Source organism: Elgaria multicarinata, chromosome 5 (genome assembly GCF_023053635.1).
Source record: "Elgaria multicarinata webbii isolate HBS135686 ecotype San Diego chromosome 5, rElgMul1.1.pri, whole genome shotgun sequence".
NCBI lineage: Eukaryota > Metazoa > Chordata > Lepidosauria > Squamata > Anguidae > Elgaria > Elgaria multicarinata.
In genome coordinates, this window is record NC_086175.1 from 46,529,626 (window position 1) to 46,553,265 (window position 23,640).

Below are 23,640 nucleotides of genomic sequence, written 5' to 3' on the forward strand. Positions count from 1 at the left end.
CTACAAACTCAATCACTGCTTTTAAAACTCAGCTAAAAACTTTTCTTTTCCCTATAGCCTTCAAATATTGAGTTTGTTCTGACTCTATACTATTAGCTTTACCCTACCCGGTGCCTGTTTACACTTCCCTGTGCCTGTTTGCATTCTCCTTCCCTCTTTATTGTTAACTACAACTTATTAGATTGTAAGCCTATGCGGCAGGGTCTTGCTATGTACTGTGTTATCTGTACAGCACCATGTACATTGATGGTGCTATATAAATAAATAATAATAATAATAATAATAATAATAGCTAAGCTGTTGTCTGGAGCTGCTCCTTTTCAGCATACAACTCCTTCGCTGAAGGACCTGCACAGGCTGCCTATTTGCTAAATGGCCAGGTTTAAGGTTCTTGTACTCGTGTACCAAACCCTAAACAACTTGGGACCAGGATACCTGGGAGAGCACCTTCTTCCTTACCAACCTGCCTGATCCCTGAAGTCATAAGAGGGCCTGCTCCTGATGGTTCCACATGGACCTATGGCCCGACTGGAGTCCACTGGGAGAAGAGCCTTCAGTGTGTGGCTTCCTTTCTATTGAAGCCCCCTACCTGCCTCTGGAGGTCAGGCAGGCAACAACGCTGTTGTGAGTGTCTCCTGAAAATAGCTCTTTTCCACGAAACCTTCTGTAGTCAACCAGCCTCTACTTTATTGGCACTCTTTTCTTTCTTTTTTAAAAGAATTTTAATATTTTTCATTCTTTTTATCTTTTGTTCATTTTATCTCTTGTGGTTTACTGTTCTGGAATCTGTCTAGATGTGGAGCAGTATACAAACGTTGTAAATAATAATAATAATAATCTTATATAAGAATACGGCAGTGTAAGGCTTATTACTCAAGATCTGCCAGACCTATTTTGTTTTAAAATGGAGCTTGAACAGTGTAGATGTGCAGACAATTTGAAAATGTTCAAAGCTTAAGCTTTAATACCAATTAATTTCCTCTGTGCTAATCAAGCAGCGGGATGACAGACAGTCCTGCTTAGCCAATCGGTGTGGTGCAAAGGTGGGCCCCAGACGCAGCTGCGCAGTTAGGCCATCGTCACCAGTAAGGAGGGGGAAGGGGGTGGAAGCATGTGAACGAGGGGTTGAGGCCATGCTGCATGCAAATTCAGAGGGTGGATTCACTATGCATGAGCCACATTTGCATTATTCATGGCCTTTCTGTGGTGAGGGGACTGAAGGGCAAAAAAGCGAGAAAGGAGCAAGACTACTAGCACCCATGGTGATAATAATGAGTCAGGGTGACAGAAGCCCAAGCATCAATCCGTGGATCCACAACAGCTCTGAAAGACTAAATTTCAACACCTCTTCCCCACAGTGGCCTGGTTCAGACCACATGCCAAACCATGCTGCTTAACTGCAAAATGGTTAACCATTTTGTGGTTAAGCAGCATGGTTTAGCGTGTGGTCTGAACCAGGCCAATATGTCTAAAGCACAACCGAAACTACCCTGCAGTGTAAAATGCCTTGTAATGTACATAGCTCTCAATTTAGTTGTTTTTTTTAAATTACTGACATGAAGAACTGAGGATATTATCATAGGGTAGTACCTTCATTAGGCCAACCAAAATATCACGAATTAGTGAGCATGTTTTTAAGCTCTTCGCCACCTGAAATTAAAATTAACAGCACCTAATAGAGCTTACCTGCTACCTCCTTCCTCATTCCACCTCATGACTATGAATAATGCAGATTTCCCTGCTTTAACTTTAGCCAGCTTTTTCTCTTCCCCTCTGCTTTGTTTAACATCTCACCTAGTTCTGAAGAACCCAAAACTTTGCTCACTGGTTTGTGACATTTGGCCTAGTATTTCCCTATTCTGGATTTTAGATTTTTTTTTAACATGGTACTTTGCATCCACATGTCAAATACTTCTTTAAAATCATTGTCTTTAGCACACCCGTCTTTTCAGCTGACACAAGTATTTGCCACTTCTTTATTTTCTTGGTTTCCCCCAAGTAGCAGCTCAGGTGAATGATGCTAATCCCTGTGTAACTGAATGCAGAAGTGGTCCCTGGTGCCGGTTTCTAGATCCAACAAGACCATAGTTCTAGTTTTCTAGCTCAGTTTACGTTTTATTGTTAGAAGTATATAATACCGTTTTATAAAGTTGTTCAAATATCAGAAGCTGTGTACTTGCTAAAACTTTTATAACAATGCTGCTCTGCTACATTTGCTGACATTAACAGAAGCTTTCAGTGCTAAATATTACATCATATTTAAACAATCCTGAAGACACTGCTGAGCTACAAGTGATCAATACTCAGTATAAAACCTCTAAAAACCCGAAAGTTCTGTTTATTTAATAAGTTTTCATCTTAAATGCTTCAGGTTTTAGCCCTGAATTGCACTGAAGAACACCACACACCCAGTAATCTGAACACCGCAGCATGAACTAGCAATTTCAAATGGTGGCTCACTTCCAGCAACCCTTGGAGCAACTTCTCCATTCTGCAAGCCACTCCTTTTACCTCCACTGTAACTCCCTGAGAGAAAAAGCAAAGGTTTGCAAGTGTGCTGCTCTCAGCAAGATTACCAAGTTTCCTGAACCAAAGTCCTTTTAAGCAAACTATGAACCCATTTCAGTAAGATACCATGGCAAAGGTTAAAGTTAAACCAAATTTAAGGACCATAGTGGGTTCCATCTGGCATCTACCAGATGAGGAACAGTCTCTCCAAAACAACAATTCACGAACGATAACGTTTTAAAGAATATTAACATGGACATTCAAAGGAATGTAGAAAGGATGTTCACATCCAATTCACTTACTTTTGCCAGTGTCCTCCTAAAGTTTACTTACTAATTAAGCAGTTGTGAAACCCCACCCCTGCCCCAAAAAAGCATTTGTTGCATTTATTTATTTATTACATTTCTATACCGCCCAATAGCCGGAGCTCTCTGAATATTTATTTCATAGAAGTTAATGATTATTTTAATATTTACCTTTTACAAGCTGTGGCCATTCGGTGACATTGGGGTGATCACAATTTTGTGTCGTTGATTAAAAATAGGTTCTCGCCAATCCTCTTGTGCTGGGCCAAGCATAGGCTTAATAGTGCTGAATAAATAAATACATCTATGCTTAGTTACACATCCTCAAGTTCATGTTCTAAGCCACACAACTGAATGAACTAGGATAATTAATGGATACGTTCTGTAAAAAAAGGAATACATTTTGCTACTAACGTATAATTTTATAGTCAGAAGTGTTTTAAGTAGTTTTAAGTAGGTGAGACTACTGAAACCAAATCCAAGCAAGGCTGAAATAATGATGGTCAGCAAACCTTGTGTCTGCAATTGTAGTACAATGAAGATATTGGCTGTTTTCGGATGACACAATAGTCAGTGGTGGGTTAATAGTCAACTCCACGGTTGATTATCGAGGGAGTACTCCCCACACGACATGATTATAATCAACCGTTATGTGGATTAAGAACGAGTTGACTATTAGTCAATGGTGTGTTTGATTGACACATCCCCCTCCCCCCCTCAGTCCTCCTGCTGGTATCCTATCAGCCATTGCGAGTTATGTCGGCTGGACCAGAGTAGCAGCTGTCACTTTGGTCACTCTTGCCAGGGGACTCTGTAGTTGCTGAAAATATCCAACTATGTGCAATGAAATAGTCAATGGTGCCTGGCAGACAACACGATAACCAACGGTTGTTCAAATAATCAACTCTGCACAGCACTGGTTCTGTTGGTTATTTCGGCTGAATAACCAACCATGGTATGAAAAAGTCCTGACAGATGACACAATAACCAACCGTTTACTATTTATCCCACCATTGGTTAATGTGTCATCTGAATGCAGACATTGGCACTTCATTGTTGATAGGATTTAGCCATGTCTGGTCACTCAGGCTTGCAGCCTTAGGTTTAATGCTGCACCTGGCAGTTTGCATTGCACTTGTAGCTATAAGTGCTTTCTCCCAATTTACTGATACCCTGCATTCCTCCAGAATTTCATGTACATTGTTAAGGAGGACCATCCTTATTAACAATGGCCCAAAAGCTGAAACAGATACAAAATGTGAAACCCACCTTCTGATGGAGATAGATGATCAGGAAGTACATTACACTGACGGTTCAGTGACTATATTTCCCCTTCAGAATCAATTCAAAGTGCTGGTAATGATCAATAAATTCTGGAATAGCCTAGGCCCCAATGTATCTAAGAGGCCACCCTCTGTGTTAAGAGTATCTTCTTATATTATTTATGTGCCAATTTATGACTGTAAAGGAATGCATAAGAGTTGTTTGGTGGTGTAATTTTGGGAACACTTTTGCCCTTGAGAACCACCATTTTCTGAAAGTGGTATATTATTATTATTATTTTTCTATGCAATGTTTTTTCCTAACAGAACTGCAGACATAGATGCAGCAGACATAGATGCGTCATTATATACCATTAAATGCCTGGGTATGTGACCTTTTATATAGGTTGGCCTTTGATAGCTAGGAGTAAGGTGGTAGGAAGGTCAGATTTACTATTTGTAAGAGCTGTGTTTTTGCTATTACCTACCTGAGCCACTACAAACCACATTTATTTGTAACTGTTATTCAAACACAAGACACCATTCTATCATAATTAGTTATTAATTTCCCAAGAAAATATGTGCACACTAGATTCTACTGTAGTAGCTATTAAAATGATTAACTGCAAAGGAAATTTACAGCATATTGTATACAGTACATCAGCTTTTCCCAATCTAGTGTCCTCCAGATGTTTTGGACCTCAACTCCCCCCAGCCAGGATGACCAATGGTCAGGGATGGAAACCTGTAGTCCAAAACTTCTGATGGATACTAGATTGTGGAAGGCTGCAATACATCACCCTAAAGTAGGAGTAGGCAAGCTCGTGTCCTCTAGATGACTCCGATCAGCCCCAGACAGCATGGCCAATGGTCAGGGATGGAAAGCTGTAGTCCAAAAGATCTGGAAGACACTAGTTTCCCTACTTATTCTGACTTTTTTTTTTAAAAAAATGTATGAGACTCCATAATCAGTTAAGGAAGATGCAATAGTTTCCCTTCACTTCTCAGACCATCTGAGCCTCACTAGTCCGCTCCTTGGATATACCCACCACACCCCACTTTCATGTATTTCAGGACCATTCCACACATTACATTTTTAAGTCTAAACTTTTTTTTAAAAAAATATCTTAGTACGAGATTCAAGAAACACATGCTTGGGAATAAGTTTAGCAGAGAACTGTGGTTGGCTGCGACTTCCTCTTGAGTGTTCACTTGATGGAAAATGTGCAGTGACCCTCCGATCCTTCCTTTTTACCTTCTAGCACTATGACAAGGTTGAGAAACATTGATCTAAACCTCCCTATGAGTAAACTAATGAAAATAGAGGATAAATATAACACAATTTATAATACTTGGGACTATTCTCTTTAGCAACCCTATCTGTAATGGATATTTCCATTTCAAAATTTTACCTGTCAATTGTTTCCTGTGATCTGGCTTCACTGGTATAAGATGTAAGGCTGATCTTCTACTCTGTCATGTCGCTGTCAGCCAGTGATTATTCAGCAACACTCGCACCCACAGCACCCCGAGGCCACCCATTGGCTTTTTGCTCTCCAGCTGAAGATTTCCATTGCTGAAACGGAACCAATTCATGACTTACCTACTTCTACTATCTGAACTTACGTGCATTTAAGTACAAAATTCTAAACCTTTGGCTTTCAAAACTGTGTTAAAGCATTCTGCATTAGAAAATTCTAAACTACAGAACTGGATTGGATAAAAAATTCATATATGAGAAGAACTAAATTACTGCCTGCTCCAAGGTTCAGGATGGCTATGTATGCGTACATAAGACTCCCTCATTTACACAGTGGAGCATCTAGATAGGGACGCGTGCCTCTAAAAGGGACTGATAAAAAGTTAATATCGGCTTATTGTTGTATGCAGATGCATTATATCATCTTCATTTTTAAAGATTTGGCTACGCATCCACACAAATACTAACATTTTGTGTTTAGCTGCTTTTGAATATTGTATTATGAGTCATTGTCAATGGGAATGGTTTTATACAATGACTGCATTGTTGCAAGATTGGACACGGGCAATTGGGCTGGTGAGTACAAAGGAGAGGGCCATTTCAGTGGCGGCCCCGCACTTCGGGAATTGGCTTCCTTCTTTGAAGATTTTTAGGAAGGCCCCACCTGTTTTCACTGGTCTTTTTATATTCTGTGAGCTGCCAGTTCTATTGGCGATATCTGTTTTTATGGAATATTTATTGAATGTTGTTTTATTTGTTTTGCATCGTTATCTTATAAGCTGTGTGAAAATAATTTAAAATTAAAATAAATACATAAATAGCCGCAACAGAAAATGCAAAGTGCTCAACAGCAATAAATAATCGAAACTGGTTAAATTTAATATTTGATTTGGACACTTCAATTGCACATCTTTTAATGGAAAATGTGCAATTTGTTTCAAATTCTGTCACAGGAAGGAATATTATGCTTCGGAGAATGATGAGATATAAAGAGCAGCAGCAGAGGAAGCGCAAAGACTGACGGCGATGGGAAAAGAGCAGGGTAACTGCTGACAACTGGAAGTTCCACTCAACCCCACGTTTTGAGGAGAATTGTAGAAACCGTCCATGGGTTTTAAGTTCTCTCTCTCTTTTTCTTCCACTAAAATTATGATAGCTAGACTACTGTACGCTCAAGGAAAATAAGGGGCCAGAATTCACAAAAGCTGATATCTTGTATTAGAAACATATATTCAGTGTTGTATGGCATGAGTCATGGCCAAGCAAATTTCTTGATGCTCTTATTACCTGTATAGATTATATTGGCTTTATTAGAAGTTCTATCATATATTTTAAGCCTTCCCAGATCTATTTTGTTTTTTTACTAGAACCTCAATATGTAACAACCAGACCCAAGTGCAAAGTAGTGGCTCAGGGGCTGGACAAATACTTGGAATTAAAAAGCCTCTGAGGACATGCTCAGGAATTTGTTTTCCATGCCAGAACAGAATTCACAATCCCTTCAAACAAAAAATCACTCCGTTTCCCTCAAACTATCATAATTTCAGCAGCCTATTTTTTTTAAAAAAAGGATTTTTGTTGTTGCTATTGCTAAGCAATAGGAGATAAGAAATTCTCCCCAAATTACTGCAAATCACCCAAAGATCTACTAGCAGATCCCGAACTATCTTCTGTCCACTGCTGTTTTAACTTAAGTTAATGCAGAAGGGATAACTCAAAAGAGAGAAAAAAAGGCTGCTGTGTACTCTATGGCAAAATGCCTTCTGTCTCAGTGACAGCACTGTTTCATCAATTACAAGGGACTTAAGAGTTTTTGTCTACCCTAAGTTTTCAACACAGAGTACCCAGGGGCTTGGCTGAACTGATCTAGTCCTCTTAAACACATTTATTTATTATTTGTTTCAGCATCTCTGAAGGATCCAACTTTCATTCTAAATTCTTTTCGCAGAGCTGTTACCAGTCTATAATCCCAGTGTACAGTGTTCTCTACGTGTAAAATGTGATGCCTTGAAGGCACAATGAGATCTACTAATGAAACTTTAAACTGTCATGAGTTCCTTGGCTAAAAGCCAAGTTAAATCTTCTCTTTCATTTTATTCTATCAACGAGCATATTTTCCAAGAAGGGAAATTATGCTTGAAAAACATGGTGCTCATACGAGCCACATAACCTCTATTTTATCATCTTCATACAACAGGTCAATCAAGAATCTTACCCTTCTACTATTTCCATAATAAAAAGCATACAACACTTTTACATTTTCAAATCCACAGGTTAAGTGTTCAGATTGTCAAAGGAATGCATGTATGGCATTTATTGTCCTGATTTATCTTGTTGAGAGCAACTTTCTCTATAGTAAAGCAGGTAGGCTGGCCCAGCGATACTGTAAGTGTAAGAGTAACTGAGTTGCCAGCTGAGGCTCCAATCTCAGAAAACTTCTAAGAATTGATAGATATGTATATGAAAGTGGCAGAACTGATACAGAACAATTATGGGGTAAATTCAGGTAGAATTCAACTTTCATAATAAACTTCATTCCAATAGTTTTCATGTTAAAGAACATCTGATTTCAGGCCCAAAAGGTACTGCTAGGACACAAATGCCACTTACCCAGCAATTTATTTTGCTTCCTTATGATGTGATGGCCACAAAATTATAGCTTTAAAGGGAGATTAGACAAATTCATGGAACATAGGACTATCAATAGCAACTAGTTATGGCAGATACATTACCTCCAGGATCAGAGGTAGTATGCCTTTGAAGAATACCAGTTGCTAAAGAACAACAGCAGGAAAGGGTTACTACCATCATGTCCTACTTGTGGTTATCTGATTGGCCACTGTGAAAACAGGATGATGGGCTTGACAGCCTCTTCTAATCTTCAATTGCTATATGCACATTAAATTTACCTGCAAACACTGCCCATTCATTGCAATGAGGACTGGGTTGGAAGAAGCACTTAGATGCACAGGTTTCAATGTACAGAGTGTGTTTAGGTTTCAGGATTGTGACAACTATGTAAAGGAGGTGTAACTGAAATTGAACTGGTTTGGACTCTCTTATTTATCTTTTCCTAAAGTAGTGTGCAAAGAAAATAATTGGGTAGGACTTTAGAATTCCAACAGAAGACCTCATTAAGATGCAACCTATTGGAAATATAGAAGTGTTAGTAAAACCCAAAACTTAATGTTGCTGATGTACTGTGTATTAAAAAAACCCTACCGCAGCGAGCAGTGTGTTTGAATTTCATAATGTATTTTATCATACATGAGAACTTAATGAAATCATACCGCAATTTAGACTATCTTCTTTTGTGGATTTTTTGGTGCCTCTTTCCACTTAAAACCAGACCAAAACTGGAGTTACTTAAAAGCTGCAAAGGTAGCATGAGGACACTTGCCAAGAACCTAGTGGCAACATGAATTTTCATACGATATTTAACCAATAGAGAAAAATATGGTATTGGAACAGAATATACACCAGATGGACTGTCAAGACTTACAAAAGGTATGCAATCCATTATGCATACTGAAAGTTCATTCAGCAGTTAAGATAAAACAAAAGCTGGCTCAATTTGTATTCCATCCACAAAAAGCTAGCATACAGTACTCAAGTTATTCTGGGCTTGTGGAGCAAATCACAAGCGACATCATTCATTTATTTAGCCTTTTAAGTATTGGCAATTGAAATTTTTCAGTAGACTTTTGCACATTATACAATACTAAATTTATAAATATTTAAGATTCAGGTTTTCTGAATGATAGTTTTATAAAGATAAATATTTATAAATTTAAATGCAATATACAAGATATGACTATTCTACATACCATGTTATTCCAGCAGTTCAGCAGTTTACTCTTGCACGTTGCCAAAGGGCCTCTGATTGGCTGCAGACCTAGGATACAAAAATCTTACATCAGTTTTTGAAATGGTTGTATAAGATTAAGATCATATAGTACATGAAATTAACACCACCCTCTTAGATAGTTTGTTTGGATAATACTATTAACCACTCAAGGTGAACAAAACATGACTTTTTGACATCTCCTTTTTTTAAATTAATTGAATTTTTAGTCTTTGCAAACATTTTAAGTATGGGAAGTCTGTTTTTTAAAATAACCAGCTTAAAATCAGATCTAGATCCAAGCATGCTATACCTACATTTACAAAGTGTCTTTTATCAAACAAAATGGCCATGTTCAGACCTAAGCCAGAATTGCTGAAAATTTTGGCTCACCTTTCATAAGCAGTGTGCCATGCTTGACTCCTACTGCCAGCAGAACTGGCTAAACTAAACGGAACCTAAATGAGAAAACAAAAGCTTCCTGCTACATCTGAACCTAGAGCCTGCCTGGCTTGCCACTCCCCTAACAAACCAGGAACTGGCTTCATAATTGTAGTTTGTTAGGGACTGAAAAAAATATGACTCCAGGTTCAGATGCTTTCTTGTCAGTTTCAGGGAGAAGAATGGACAGAAGAACCCTGGACCTTCTGAAGTTGCTCACCCCTGACGCAGTGGATCAGTGATCTTGGATAGTCCTATTTTTATGTTCTTTACCTTAGCTCTGCAATTTATTCAGTTCTCATTATGAATGTTTCTGCTCTGTAAACAAACATTTCTTTTTCCTTTTATGAAACTAAATTGCTCTATCTTATAACTACAAACCCTGCTTCTGGAAAGTTCTGAAGCCGTACCTTTTTAAACAGACAAAGACACACAGGCCCAAGTGAGCAAAAGTTTGGGATTGTTAAATCATTTTGTAATTCTGGGGTGAGACTAGGGAAGAAGGCAAGATAATTAAACAATGTAAGAGAAGGAGCAGAAGTGAAATAGAAAATAACAACCTGGAAAGGCATATACCCTCCTAGATAGTGCAGGTGTTCTATTTAATTTACAACTAATATTCATAAATAGATTGGTCAATTAGTATGCAGCATCATTTAGGAAATAGAGTACCAATGAGAAACTGATTTAAAATCAACCCAACCTAGATGCAGCACAATCCTGAAGTACTATGCTAGAAAGCCACAGGAAAAAATGAAATTGTGGGTTTACCGACCTCAGAAAGAAAGCTTCAACAGAGCTTACTCTGACACAACCACACATAGCATCTCAACATAAGAGTAATGAATTTCACACAGCAGGAAACCAAGATTTTGAGAGCCAGTGATTTGCAGTGTATGGATTGCTGCTTGAACCTGGGAAACCTAACTGCATAAATATATTCCCCCGGTGCTATCCTGTGATCCTTTGATGGCCTACATTTTAAAATATTTCTTCGATCCCTCTTCAAATACAGCTCCTCTATATCTTTTAAACCTACTGTGGATAATTGGAATCTGAAAACAGATAACTACTGATTGCTCCTAAATTTGCTAAGTTTATGCAATCGTATTATAATTTGTGCTCAGTTTATGCTATCGTATTATAATTTGTGTTTTTTTCTGTTTTACAATGTAAAATCAGGTTACTTATACATGTTCTGATATTATTGCTTGCTATAATTATTGCAGTTATTTTCTCAAAACAGTTAAGGCAATGCTTGCAAGCAGCAGATTTACCTCCCATGTAGAGGGTGTTTCAGTCCTTAGAATAGGGGTGAGCAAACATCAGGCTTGTGGCATCTACTTTTTGCATTTTTTTTCTAGAATCCTGTAGTCCACAGACAGGAGCAAGTTGCAAAATATTGGCCCAGACTGGAAGACATATGCTACGAATTAAGGAATAGAATACCCCTGTGCTTATGCTCAGCCCAAGAATTTGTGGTCAGTACCAGACTCAAGCTCACAAGCCATTTCACACAAAAATCTACTCCTGGTCCCCCCTCCCCCATGAATTTGAACTCAAGATATCACGTAAACAATCCAGGAGCCCATCCCTGGGTTGTTTATTGCAATCTGGGTGGGCAGGTGGGAACCAGCATGCATGCTCCCACTGCAGTTTAACAACCCATGGTTAATGAACTGCAGTTTAACATCCCATGGTTTGTTAACCATGGGTTGTTGGTGATGTGCTACCCAGGTCTCCACCCACCCCCAGGCAACTCAAGTGGGGCTATGTTGGTCAGTCTGTTCTGTTTTACCAGACAGTCAACTGTTTTATTATCAGTATTTTGTTTTTACACTTTATTACATATTTTACATTTGTATCACTCGGTTTGGTCATACTCACTGCACTTTGCTCTGGCATCTACAATGATGAATGGCAGTTTAATTTTTTTTAAAAAATGAATAATAATAGTCATAATAATAATATGGGAAAACTCATTACAAAACTATGGCTCACAAAGCAAAATAAAGCTTGCAGTTTGGATATTACACAGTGAAATGCAATCTACATTCTATAAGACCTCATCTGTTAGAATGATAAATTGGCCTCCTAAAGAAAGCACAGAAGGCTGCTAGGAAGGAAAGAAAATGAACAGAAGAAGGAAAAGAAGTCTTCCCTGAAGCCCCAGCAACATCAGCAACAAATACAAGACCCCTTCAGAAGGAAGACTACTCTAAAACCCCACATACATGTATTTGGATGAAAGGCGTATTTAACAACATTAATTTCTTACATTTATATTCCTGCTTTTAATTAAATTGGTTCCCACAACAGCTTAAAAAACCTAAAACTTTCAATTTTTTAAAAAACACACACACCTTTCATTAAAAAAAACTACCACAAAAAGACAAAGACAGACCATTTCTGGTTTTTTTAAATCTTTACTATTGCCAAACGAATGAATACAACCCCCCCCTTTTTTTTTAAAAAAAGAAGCATTTTGACTCAGCTTCTAAGAGCCTGAAGCAAGTGATTAGACCTTACAGAGTACCTTACGGGGTACCTTACAGAGGTACTATAATACAAGAGTCTCTGCTTCTAGTACCAACCTGCTAAAGTTCAGATGAACTTTACCAACCTTTAAAGTTCAGGCCTCTCCTGATGACCTCCAGTCATGGGACACAGCATATAAATTTGTGGGAAGGGAGGCTTGGGGGAGAGGGTAAATTAATAAAGAAAACTGTTCTCTTTATCCCCAAATTGATTATAGGCAATTGAAGTTGGGACAAAGATTTACAGGACGCAAAATGTAGACTTGGTCCCATTAGATGGTTAAGGGGAAAAGAACTCAGGGGCTACGCAGGCTAAGCACCATAACATATACCGGAAAGCAAAGCAACTAACAGGATGCCTTATGGATGAAATGGTCTAGAAAGACTATTAATTATTTATGTGCATGATGCCTACAGAGCATAAAGCTAGGGAAACAATATCATCTTAGCTTTAGTAAAACGTACTTTGAAAAAGAGCTGTGAGATTGGAATTTAAGGAAAAACTGATGGGAAAATACTGAATTGTTCTATCAAGATTTTAAGCTTTTTTTTGTCCTTCAGTGTCTATGTTATAGAGCATTTGTAAAAATCCAGTCCATCATGAGGATGTGAACCTAGAACCAGCAGACTGACACCACTTGCCCTATACCATGAAATCCTGTTTTCAGCCATACAATCACATTTTCATTTTTTTAAAAAAAGAGAAGAACTTTCAGGGGGAGAAGAAAAGAGGACACCTCTTTTCTTCCCTACTGCAAACACACAGCAGCATCACTTTCTTAAAACAATAGTTCCACCAAATATTAACATGACTCATGCCAAGATTTTCTAAGAACTTTCACTGAGGCAAACACAAACTACTCTGTATTTCCTACCACACAATGCTCAGTTGGATGGTCTACCTGTTAAGTACACAAGCCCCCCACTGGAATTGTTTCGGAAGTTGGAGAAATATAATTAATTTGTATCTTTTAGAAATAATTAGCTCAAAGAACGTGCATGAATTCAAATCCTCAATTGGTGAGCATTTATTCTTTGGAGCATCTATGGCCCATAAGCAATGGACTGCCTATCCTTATACTCTGGGATATAGCACATAAAATTCCACCAAAAGATTTTTGCACCAATTGAATTAGGGAGATCCAGTCCATCACTCTGGCTGCATCTGCACGACTTGACAACCTACCCTGCGAATAAGCCACACAGTGTAGGTTATTTTCAAAACAACCCATAGGCTCACCATGGGTTGTGCTCCCTTCCTTCCCCCTTGGTCCTTTCCCCAGTATCCCACGGTCCTGCACAGTAGAACCTCATCTTGCCTGCCCGTCCTTTCTCCCTCTCTGCTCCTGTCATGACCCCTTCTTACTCACTGGCTTTAAAAAAGAAAAAAAAATCACCCTGTGATTTGCACAAATTGGGTCATATTTTAAAAATATTTTTCAGCCCCAGGAGTTTGCACAAAAGGGGCCATTTTATATAGTGTGTGTGTGTGTGTGTAGATTTATAGTACTGTGTGTGTATATGTATATTTATTTATTTATTTATTACATTTCTATACCGCCCAATAGCTGGAGCTCTCTGGGCGGTTCACAATATATATACATATACATATACATATACATATACATATACATATATATATATATATATATATATATATATATAATATTATATATAGCATATCACCCAGGAACTTCTGCAAATGTAATTTTAAAATTATTATTACTTTGTTTGTCAGCTTTTCAGTTGCTTAAGTGCACAATTGCGACTGTCAAATATATGTAGCCTTCACTTCTCAAAGGGAATGAAGGGTACTAGGAAACATACGAAGTAATTAGTTAGACTGCAGATAGACTAATTTGACAGCTGTTGACAGTGACAGGTCAGGAAAAGGAAACAAGATCAGCCACTTAGCGAGGTGATCCCCAGGGTTCTAAGTGTCAAACTGACACTTGAGGGCGCGTGATTCCATTCCACGTTTTCCCCAAGTCTCCAGAAAGTCCTTTTAAGAGAGATCTAAGGTCCACCCCCTTTTTCGCATCTCTCATTCACGGTAACCGCGGCGGAGAGGGGAGCCACGTAAAGGGAACAGACCACAGATCTCTCTTAAAAGGACCTGCTGGAGGCTTGGGGAAGCGTAGAATGGAAGCAGGACATCCACAAGTGTCAGCCCAACACTTAAAACCTCCAGCTAAGTGGCCAATCTTGTTGCCTTTCCCAAACCTGTCACTGTCAAGGGCTGTCAAATCAGCCTGTATGCAGACTCATCTTGTCAATTTCCTTGTATGTTTTCCTTGTATGTTTCATATTGCTATTTGTTCCCTTTAATAAGTGAAACATACAAGGGCACTGACCAAGGAATACATATTTGACAGCCAGAAGTGCACACTTGTGAAAGGCCCACCCCCAAAATAAAACAAATTATTAAAAAAAATACCAAGAAATTTGGACAAAGTCAAGGGGCTGAACAGCCTCATTTATGCAAATCTTCGCGGCTGAAAAACGAATGAAAAAAGGGGTTGGCAAATGGATGACAGCCCCTCTAAAGTGCTGTTTTGGCATTGGTGGAGGGGCTAGAACTACAACACGGCTCATGGCAGGGAAGCATGTGAACCCAAGGTTCACGTAGGCATGTTCTCATCATGCTAAATAACTGATATTGTCACACACAGAATCACTCCAGGCTCTGATATTAATTTAGTTCTGGGGACATGCTATTGCCCCCCTGACCAAAATGCTCAGGGCGATCTTGAGATGGAGAATGAAATCAGGGAGGTATCTCATGTTGCTGTAATAGTTGACTTCAATTACCCTCGCATATACTGGATGTTTGTTCTGGTCATGATATGGAAAGTCAAGAACGTCAAATCTCTCCAAAATGTTTGGGGATTATTCAAAACCACAATAATAGTTCAGCTACAATGTATAATGCAGGTCAGGAAAGGTAACATCAAGAGGTCACCAGTATGGTTAGTAAGCAGTGTTATGGCAGCTATTTGAGAATGATAGCTTCCTTCAGAAACTTGAATCATTAGATCACAATGGAGTTAAAGAAGTAGTAAAGGAGGATAATGAGATTGCAGAGAAGCTTAGTGAATTCTTGGCAGCAGTCTTCACTGCAGAACATGTAGGGCAGATACCAGTACCTCCTGAACTGATATATTCAGAAAGGGAGCCTGAGGAACTGAGAAAAATAGTAGTGTCAAGAGAAAGTTCTAACCCTGCTTGACAAATGGAAAGCTAACAAATAACCAGGCTTTGTTTTAAAGTGAAAATGTGGTGCTTTTTTGTTTCATTTTGCCAGCAATTTGGTGGTGGTTGTGTATGCGTGCAGCCTGTAGTGAGTTCTAGTATTGGGAAATTCATCCCCAGACCCTCTAAAGTTGTTTATGCCTAACATAGAAGGGTGCATCCTGCTGAAAAAACATGGCTTCTTCAATGGTACAGTTTCACCAATCCTTTAGAGTTATTTGAAAGAGAGACCAAGCATGTGGATAGGGGTGATCTGGTAGACACTGACTGGGTTCAGATGACACACTGCAGCCTGTCGTGGGTTATTTAATCATGACAGGCAGTGGCACCAGGTTGCATATGCAGCCCCCACTTGGGGACTGTCGTGTTGTGCGAACCCAGCAAGCATGGATTATATGAGGATTAAATAACCCTTGCATAACCCTAAAGCAAGTCATGGGTTATGGATGGGTTGCTTAAGCCTCACATAATCCATGCTCACCAGGTTTGCATGACACAACAACCTCCAAGTGGTGTCTGCATATACAAAATGGCAACCATACACGCCATGCACTGCAGCTTCATTCTGGGTAAATAACCCACAGTGGGCTGTTGTGTCATGCAAATAGCCCTATTGTTTACTTGGACTTCCAAAAGATTTTGACAAGCCTTTAGCTTAGAAAAAAGGAAGTAAGGAGAGATGTGACAGAGGTGCACGTTATTCACGGTGTGAAGAAAGTGAATAAAAATAACTTTTTCTTTCTCTCTCATAATACTAAAACATAAAGCTGAAGAGTGGGAGACTCAGGACAGAGAAAGTAAGTCCTTCTTCACACAGTATATTGTGGAATTATGGAACTACTATCACAAGATGCAATGATGGCCACTCACCTGAACGGCTTTAAAAGTGGATTAGACAAATTTATGGATGATAAGGCCATTACTGTCTACTAGTTATGATGGCTACATGTGACCTCCAATATCAGAGGCTGTATGCTTTTGCATGCTGTTGCTGGGGAACTAAATTAGAGGATGTCGTTGCACCCATGTCCTCCTTGTGTGATTGGCCACTGTGCAAAAAGAATGCTGGACTAAATAAGCCTTTTGTGTGCTTCAGCCTGGCTCTTGTGTTCTTAAACTATAGTTTAACATTACGTGTGAATGAGCTCAATGCCTGTATTATTTTGACACATTGAGTATTTGACATTATGATGCCAATCCAGCTCTTGTTGCTTGAGCTGCATAACAGCAGTGACTCTCAATCAGTATATCCATTCCTATGAACACACATATCCAGAAAGTTCAATGGGGTCATAATAAGCATCTATATCTACTTAAGTACAGAGATCTTCCTTACTGAATACGGCTGCTTTCACGTTAAGAAAAGCTTTATGCAGTATCTAGTTTGAGGACCCAACTAGATAATAAATATGGCATATATATATTTAAAAGTAGGTAAACAAAACATCCTGATTCTTTACACAATTACCCTATTTCTTCGATTCTAAGACGCATTTTTCCCCCATATAAACATCTCTAAAAATGGGGTGCGTCTTAGAATCGCGGGTGTGTCTTAGGGTCTTTTTTTCTGTTGGTGGTACTGAAAATAGGGTGCGTCTTACAATCGAAGAAATACGGTATCTTGAAGTGATATTACATTTTTAGATCAAAACACATCTCAGCCTGGTCAGTGTTTGGATCAGAGGCTACCTGGTATCACCAAAGAAGTGATTCTGTGCTTCCCAAAGAACCAATGGGATAAAGGTATCAAAAAGTTTTAAAATCCTGTGACAGTCGCCATTATTCCAATTTTACAGTTGGAAAACTTAAGACAAGATAAAATGACAGTTGTCAATCTGATATCTAAACCCAGATCTCGTGTCCAGATCTAACAGAAATTGCTATTGTGATGTCTTCCAGATTCAATGTAATCCATTCCAGATACAAATTACTCACCAAATAGCCTATGGACCAGTTTTGTTTTCATCTTTACCATGCTTCAGAAGCATCACATAGTTAGCTCCTCATGCAGGGAAGGAGGGGTCATCCAAACTGGGTTAGAGCATCTAATAATGGTTGTCACTCTAATCCTAACAAAGAATTATCAAAATTATCCCACTGACAACATATGCTTATTAGCCTCAAGCAACCACAACTGCCCCAGCAACCAAGATTAGCGTGGCATAAATTAGGCTGGGAGAGAAGTGGCTTTTCTACTATGTGCTCCCTTGCATGAACTGAAGACCCTAGACTCCTTTTCGGGCTTGCATTCATTTAGATAAGTAAATAAATATTATCTGCATTCAGCAAGCACTGACACTAAAACCCAAGCAGGGAGCCTGGTCTATGCGTGTAGTGCACAATTAGGGTTCTAAATTGTGCAGGGAGCCTACACATATAGAGCAGATTTCCCACCTCACCTCCAATATGTGGAGGGCAGAATTGTCTGGCTAACAGGAATAAAATGGAGGACATGGGACTAGCAAGCACATCACTGCCCTCCACCAGCACACCCTGGGGAGTTCCTGAGAAGGCTTTTGAGTTTCATTGAGCAGATTTTACAAAACTAGCACAAAGCAGTACTGGGGTTAACTTGCAGCTGATTTTGTGATGACTGAACGTGCTCTTTAAAGAGGAAAATTACATGTATTTTAAGTATATGTTACTGTATTAGGGCTGGCCATGATGTTTAGTATAAAATGGATTAGACGTAACTGGAAGATGGAATGGGGAACAAAAGAAGTCCTTTTACTATCACTTGGGAATCAGAAAAGGTACAAGAGAGTCATCTAGCATATTCAACAATGACCACATACTGAACAGGGATTATCTGAGCTAAGAAGGTCTTGCTCTTCAACTGGGAACAGTTCTGAAGTTAACAGAAGTAGTATGAATATGACCACCATATATTTTAGTTACTTGTTAGCCAGAGCATAAGACAGGATCAAATCTGAATCCATACAAATTGCTTAGATTTTGTAAATTAAAAAAAAATGCCATTAAGTGTAAACTAGATTTATTTTGGCTTATTTATTTATGAATTTATTTATGTAGCTACATGAATGACAGGTACAACACTTTATGCCATTTAATTTTTAGGTTTCAGTATCAAGCCTTTGATAATGAAAAGTTGGTCAAATTTGTGGTGGTCCAACTTACAGAAAGTCATTTATGAGGATTGGGAATGTGGTTTCTAGGCATGTGATAAAAGTAGCAATAGCTGACAGGTGTGGTGAAAATGTGTACATTTCATTTTGAAATTTCACTGGGAAACTGACCCACACAGTGTTGGTGCAAACTGAAAGTTGATGCAATCACTTGCACCACACTTAAACACAATCAGATCAACCTGTCCATATGGAACAGAAGCCGATGTGCAAAATGTTCCTAATCCTTAGAGCCAGCTACACCCAAATATTTGATGAAAACACCTTGCAAGAGGAGGAACAAAAGAAAGGCCAGATTTGACAAGCCAAACACATTTCAACCTGTAAACAAACAGCCACTCACCCGTATCTCGGGTGGGTGGGGAAACTTAATGGACCTTTGGTCTGATTCCGTAGTTCATTTCCCCCCATTCTTACAGCCCAACGCTATGCACGTTTACTCCGAAGTAAAGGCCGTGCTCAATTATGGTTAATCGCAGATAAATGCGCGCAGGACAGCAGCCTAAGAGCAAACAAGTAACACAACCCCCTAAATTCGTACTTCAGAGTTCTCCCGACGTCGTTCTCCTTCCACTTGCCAGGCACTATTCGGGATCGCGCTGCCAACAGAGAACCAGCCCTCGACGGTGCTACAAGGGGTCTCCCTTTATCTACATCTCTTGCTGTTGCAGCAGCAGGGCACTGCGTGGGAATATTCTAGTAGTGGATAAGAAAGCGGCCTCCTCCAGATTACCCCCCCCAACCCCGCTTTCCTTACAGAGGAACAAGCTGCCTCTCCCAATAGAAGCGGGAGGCGCCGGGGGGGCAGCCACGGGTGGGAGAGACCTTCGGAGCGGGGCTACGTAGGCCAGGCAGGACACCTTCCGCCTGCCCCCTCGCCGTCCCCCAGGCGGAGAGGGCGGCGTGTGGCGAGAGCTGTGCACGGGACCTGCCCGGACTCCGACTTACCAGTCGCTGCCGCTTCCCGCCCTGGGCCCAGCAGGCTCTTGCAAGGCCGGGCAGCCCCGGACGGCGAGGAGATGGGCCGGCGTGGGTCTCTCGGACTCCTGCGCTGCCTAGGTTAGGCCGTGGTGCCGGTGCAGGGAGGCGAAGCGCGCGGAGCGGCAGCCGAGGGCTCAGGCGGGGAAGGCGCTAGGCCAGGCCAAGCTAGGCCTGGGAAGGGGGAAGGCCGTCGGCGCTCTAGGCGTGCGCGTGGCTGTCGAGATGGTGGCGATGGTTGAGCAGGGCCGCGCTGCGCCTCCGCCTGTTCCTTTCAGATCACCCAGAGCCCAACGCCACCATCTTGGAGCGGGGGGAGGGCGGCGAAGGAAGGGGAGAAAAAGAAAAAGAAAGAAAGACCAGACACACAGATAGATGTCAGCGCGGCGCAGCCTGGGAGGACTTGCGGGGAGGGAGGGGTGGCCCAGCATGCACCGCGCGCCGGGCAGCGGAACGAGGGAGGGGAGGCAGCGCGGCGCGCGCTCACGCGTGTTCCGCCGCTCTACGGGGGCCGGACCATAGAGTCTGGGCGGCCGGCCGGGAGGGGCGTGGCCTTGATGTGCGCTCTCCTAGGGCGTCGTTGTCGTTGCTGCTGCTTCCCTCCTCTTCGCCTGCCCTTGTGGAATCACGGGCTGAGCGCGCAAGGACGGCTCCTGGCGGGGCGGGCAGTGCGGCGAGACGCCCGGGAGTTCTCAGAGGGACCGGTGGGAACTGGGGAGCCAGTCTAGGGTGACCATATGAAAAGGAGGACAGTGCTCCTGTATCTTTAACAGTAATGTAGAAAAGGGAATTTTAGCAGGTGTCAATTGAAGAGGGTGGAATTCCCTTTTCATCACAACAGTTAAAGCTACACTAGCTATAGTAGAGTGGCCAGATACAAAAGAGGGCAGGGCTTCTGCAGCTTTAACTGTTGTGATGAAGAGGGAATTTCACCCTCTTCAATTGACACCTGCTGAAATTCCCTTTTCTACATTACTGTGAAAGATACAGAAGCCCTGTCCTCATTTTCATATGGTCACCCTAGAGTTGTAGTCCAACACATCTGGAAAGTACCAGGTTGGGAAAGGCAGTGATAGACCATCTAGCACAGGGCTATTAAATGAGGTATGGTGCTGGCACTGGGTCCCTAAAACATGATCCTATGTGTTGCTTTGCTGATGGAATGACTGAGAGGATTAGAACATTATTAGTCCCACTGAATGATTGGAATGGGTGTTTCAGAAACATGATCTCATGTTTCTCAGCCCACCAGCCTGTCTCCATGAATCAGCACTCTTTATTTTATCTTACTCTATAAATATGGCAAAACACATCCAAGCATTTTCAAAATACAAGCAACACTTGTAACACCAATTTCAGGAACAACAGCTTGACTGAAACACTTCAGGCTTAGGCAAAAAAATAGCTTCTGGACGAATGCCAGAATTCATGATATAGTTTAAGAAATTGCTATGATAATATTTCTAGTGTGGATTTGGGAAAAGGGGGTTAAAAAATAAACAAATATGTATGGGAAGCAAATGTTTACCTTTTTTAAAAAATGTAAACACTCCTGAGGATTGATGTGCTTTATTATAGAGAGGCATCAAGCAAAGTGAATTTTATTCTTCTATCATTTGGGGGTATAACAATGCATAAGAAAGTGTTTCAAAGTATTGAAATAAATAAATAAATAAATAATAATAATAATAATAATAATAGCATTATAGTGCACAGTATCTGAAAATACACCTCTGTGCATTTCTATTTTCCATCCCGTATTAAAAATATATGTCATGCACAGTGCTTGAACTATCAGGAGAAATAGAAGGGGCACTTGATTAAATCTAGAAGTCTTGCCCCCTGACTTCCCCCACCCCAATTTTAGCTACATCATGCCCCCCTTTTAGACTTGTAAAACAGTAACCAAGGAAGCTGAAACAAAAGGACTTGGCCTCTTCTGGTCCCTCTGTACCAATGGCCTAGTATCTAGGGGTGCTTCCTGTTGGAAAGTCTGGTGTGTCTTACAGCAAGGTTGCTTTATACAGAAAAGATGTGGCAATGCAGCATTTAGCATTGGAGACAATACCTGCAGGCTAGAGCCAGTTTAAAAGAAATTCAAATCAACTTACTTTATTAGAGCTTTTATGCACACTGTCAGAGAAGGCTTAGGCTATCTAACACTGTTTAACTACAAGCACCCCCTAAAGCTGAGACCAAATGGCACTTGTTGCAGAGGTAGGGTAGAGAACAGGGGAAAGGAACTGATTTATTTATTTACAATATTTATATATTGCTCCCCATTCAAAATTTCGGAGTGGTGTACAAAACAAAAACAGAGTAAAAGACTTTAAAATAGATTTTAAAAGAAACAAAATGTAAAGTGAACCATGGCTGGTCATTAAGGAAAGGCTTCCTGGAATAATGACGTTTTTTAGGAGGTGCCAAAAGGAATACAAAGTTGGCGCCTGCCTGACCTCCAGAGGCAGGGAATTCCTTTGGGGGGGGGCTACCACGCTGAAGGCTTTTCTCCTGGTGGACTCCAATCGGAGGATAAGTCTATGTGGAACCACCAGGAGCATGCCCTCGGATGACCTCAGTGACCAGGCAGGTTGGTAGGGGAGAAGGCGCTGTTTCAGGTATCCTGGTCCCAAGTTGTTTAGGGCTTTGTACACAAGTACAAGAACCTTAAACCTGGCCCGGTAGCGAATAGGCAGCCTGTGCAGTTCCCTCAGCAGAGGAGTTACATGCTGGAAAGGGGCAACTCCGGACAACAGCCGAGCTGCAGCATTTCGCAATACCTCCAGCTTCCGGAGCAGCTTTAAGGGCTGCCCCACATAGAACGCATTGCAGTAATCCAGTCTTGAGGTTACCAATGCCTGTACCACCGTGGCCAAGCTATCCCTGTCCAAGAGAGGCTGTAGTTGGCGAACCAGCCAAAGCTGGTAAAAGGCACTCCGAGCTGCCATGGCCACTTGAGCCTCCAGCGACAGAGATAGATCTAAGAGTACCCACCAAATTACGAAACTGATCTTTCCAAGGAACTTACTGTTCAGGTTATAGGACAACAAGGGAGATGTCTGGAAGCATGTGGAGTGGTTCCAGCACTTCCAGAAAGAAGACTCCTATTGCGAACAGTCAAATTACATTGTGAAGCCATTTCATCCCTTCCTATTTTAACAGATTATTTTGGGTAAGGAAAAAAAAAAGTGGACAAACCAGTAGAAAACACAGAAGGGCTACATATTCAAGACAATAGCATTTTGACCTTCTGTAAAATTCTGTGAATAAGGCAGTGCAATTGCGCAAAAAAAGCCTTCTCTGGAAGCACTCTAGTTGTCAGCAGTGGTCAGAAAGGAACTGGTACATTTTCGCAGACTAAAGTATCTCATAGCAGATCAAGAAAATGTGGACTTGGAAGACTACAAACAGAAAGAGTAAAGACAAATGGCGTATGTGGGCAGATGTAGTGGAATGCAGTCATTATCACTCAGAAGAAAATGTGACAAACATTTTCCACGCAAGTTAAATAACCTCTATTCTCTAGGATAGCTTTCAGCTATCATTTCCTTCTCACACACACTTCCACTCATGCAAAACAAAATAAATAAAAAAGAAGTTGTTGTTGACTCTGTCTGGTTTATTTTTACTCTGCCAATTGCCATGCAGGCTGGGGATAAGGGGATTTGTAATCCTACACATTGGAGAAGCAAGTTGGGGAGGGCTGGTTTAGAAACTCCATCCTGAAGGCTTGTGTTGGGTAGCAAAATAAAAAGCAAATAACCCCCTCCAGCAAAATATAAGATTGCTGCTTTTATCCTGGTTGTACTTTTATATTGTATTTTATATTATGGTTTTATACAGTTGTTTTATACTTTGAATGGTTTTAATTTTTGTGAACTGCCCAC

At 40.6% G+C, this 23,640-nt stretch overlaps 1 protein-coding gene across 3 annotated transcripts in view; it reads right to left on the minus strand.

Moving 5' to 3' along the window:
• The window catches only part of UBE3A (ubiquitin protein ligase E3A), a 44,385-nt gene extending 24,570 nt beyond the window's left edge, over positions 1-19,815 (minus strand). Inside the window, exons 1-4 of one of the 3 annotated variants that reach the window (XM_063126288.1) lie at positions 19,724-19,815; positions 9,383-9,450; positions 5,488-5,651; positions 2,985-3,099 (exon numbers count right to left, since the gene is read on the minus strand). In XM_063126288.1, coding sequence (XP_062982358.1) covers positions 2,985-3,004 — 20 coding nt within the window. In that variant the 5' untranslated portion in view covers positions 3,005-3,099; positions 5,488-5,651; positions 9,383-9,450; positions 19,724-19,815. Of the gene's footprint in view, positions 1-2,984; positions 3,100-5,487; positions 5,652-9,382; positions 9,451-19,723 lie in introns of those variants that run through there. The other 2 variants (XM_063126289.1, XM_063126290.1) reach the window with 2 other exon arrangements.
• Positions 19,816-23,640: the final 3,825 nt, after the last annotated feature.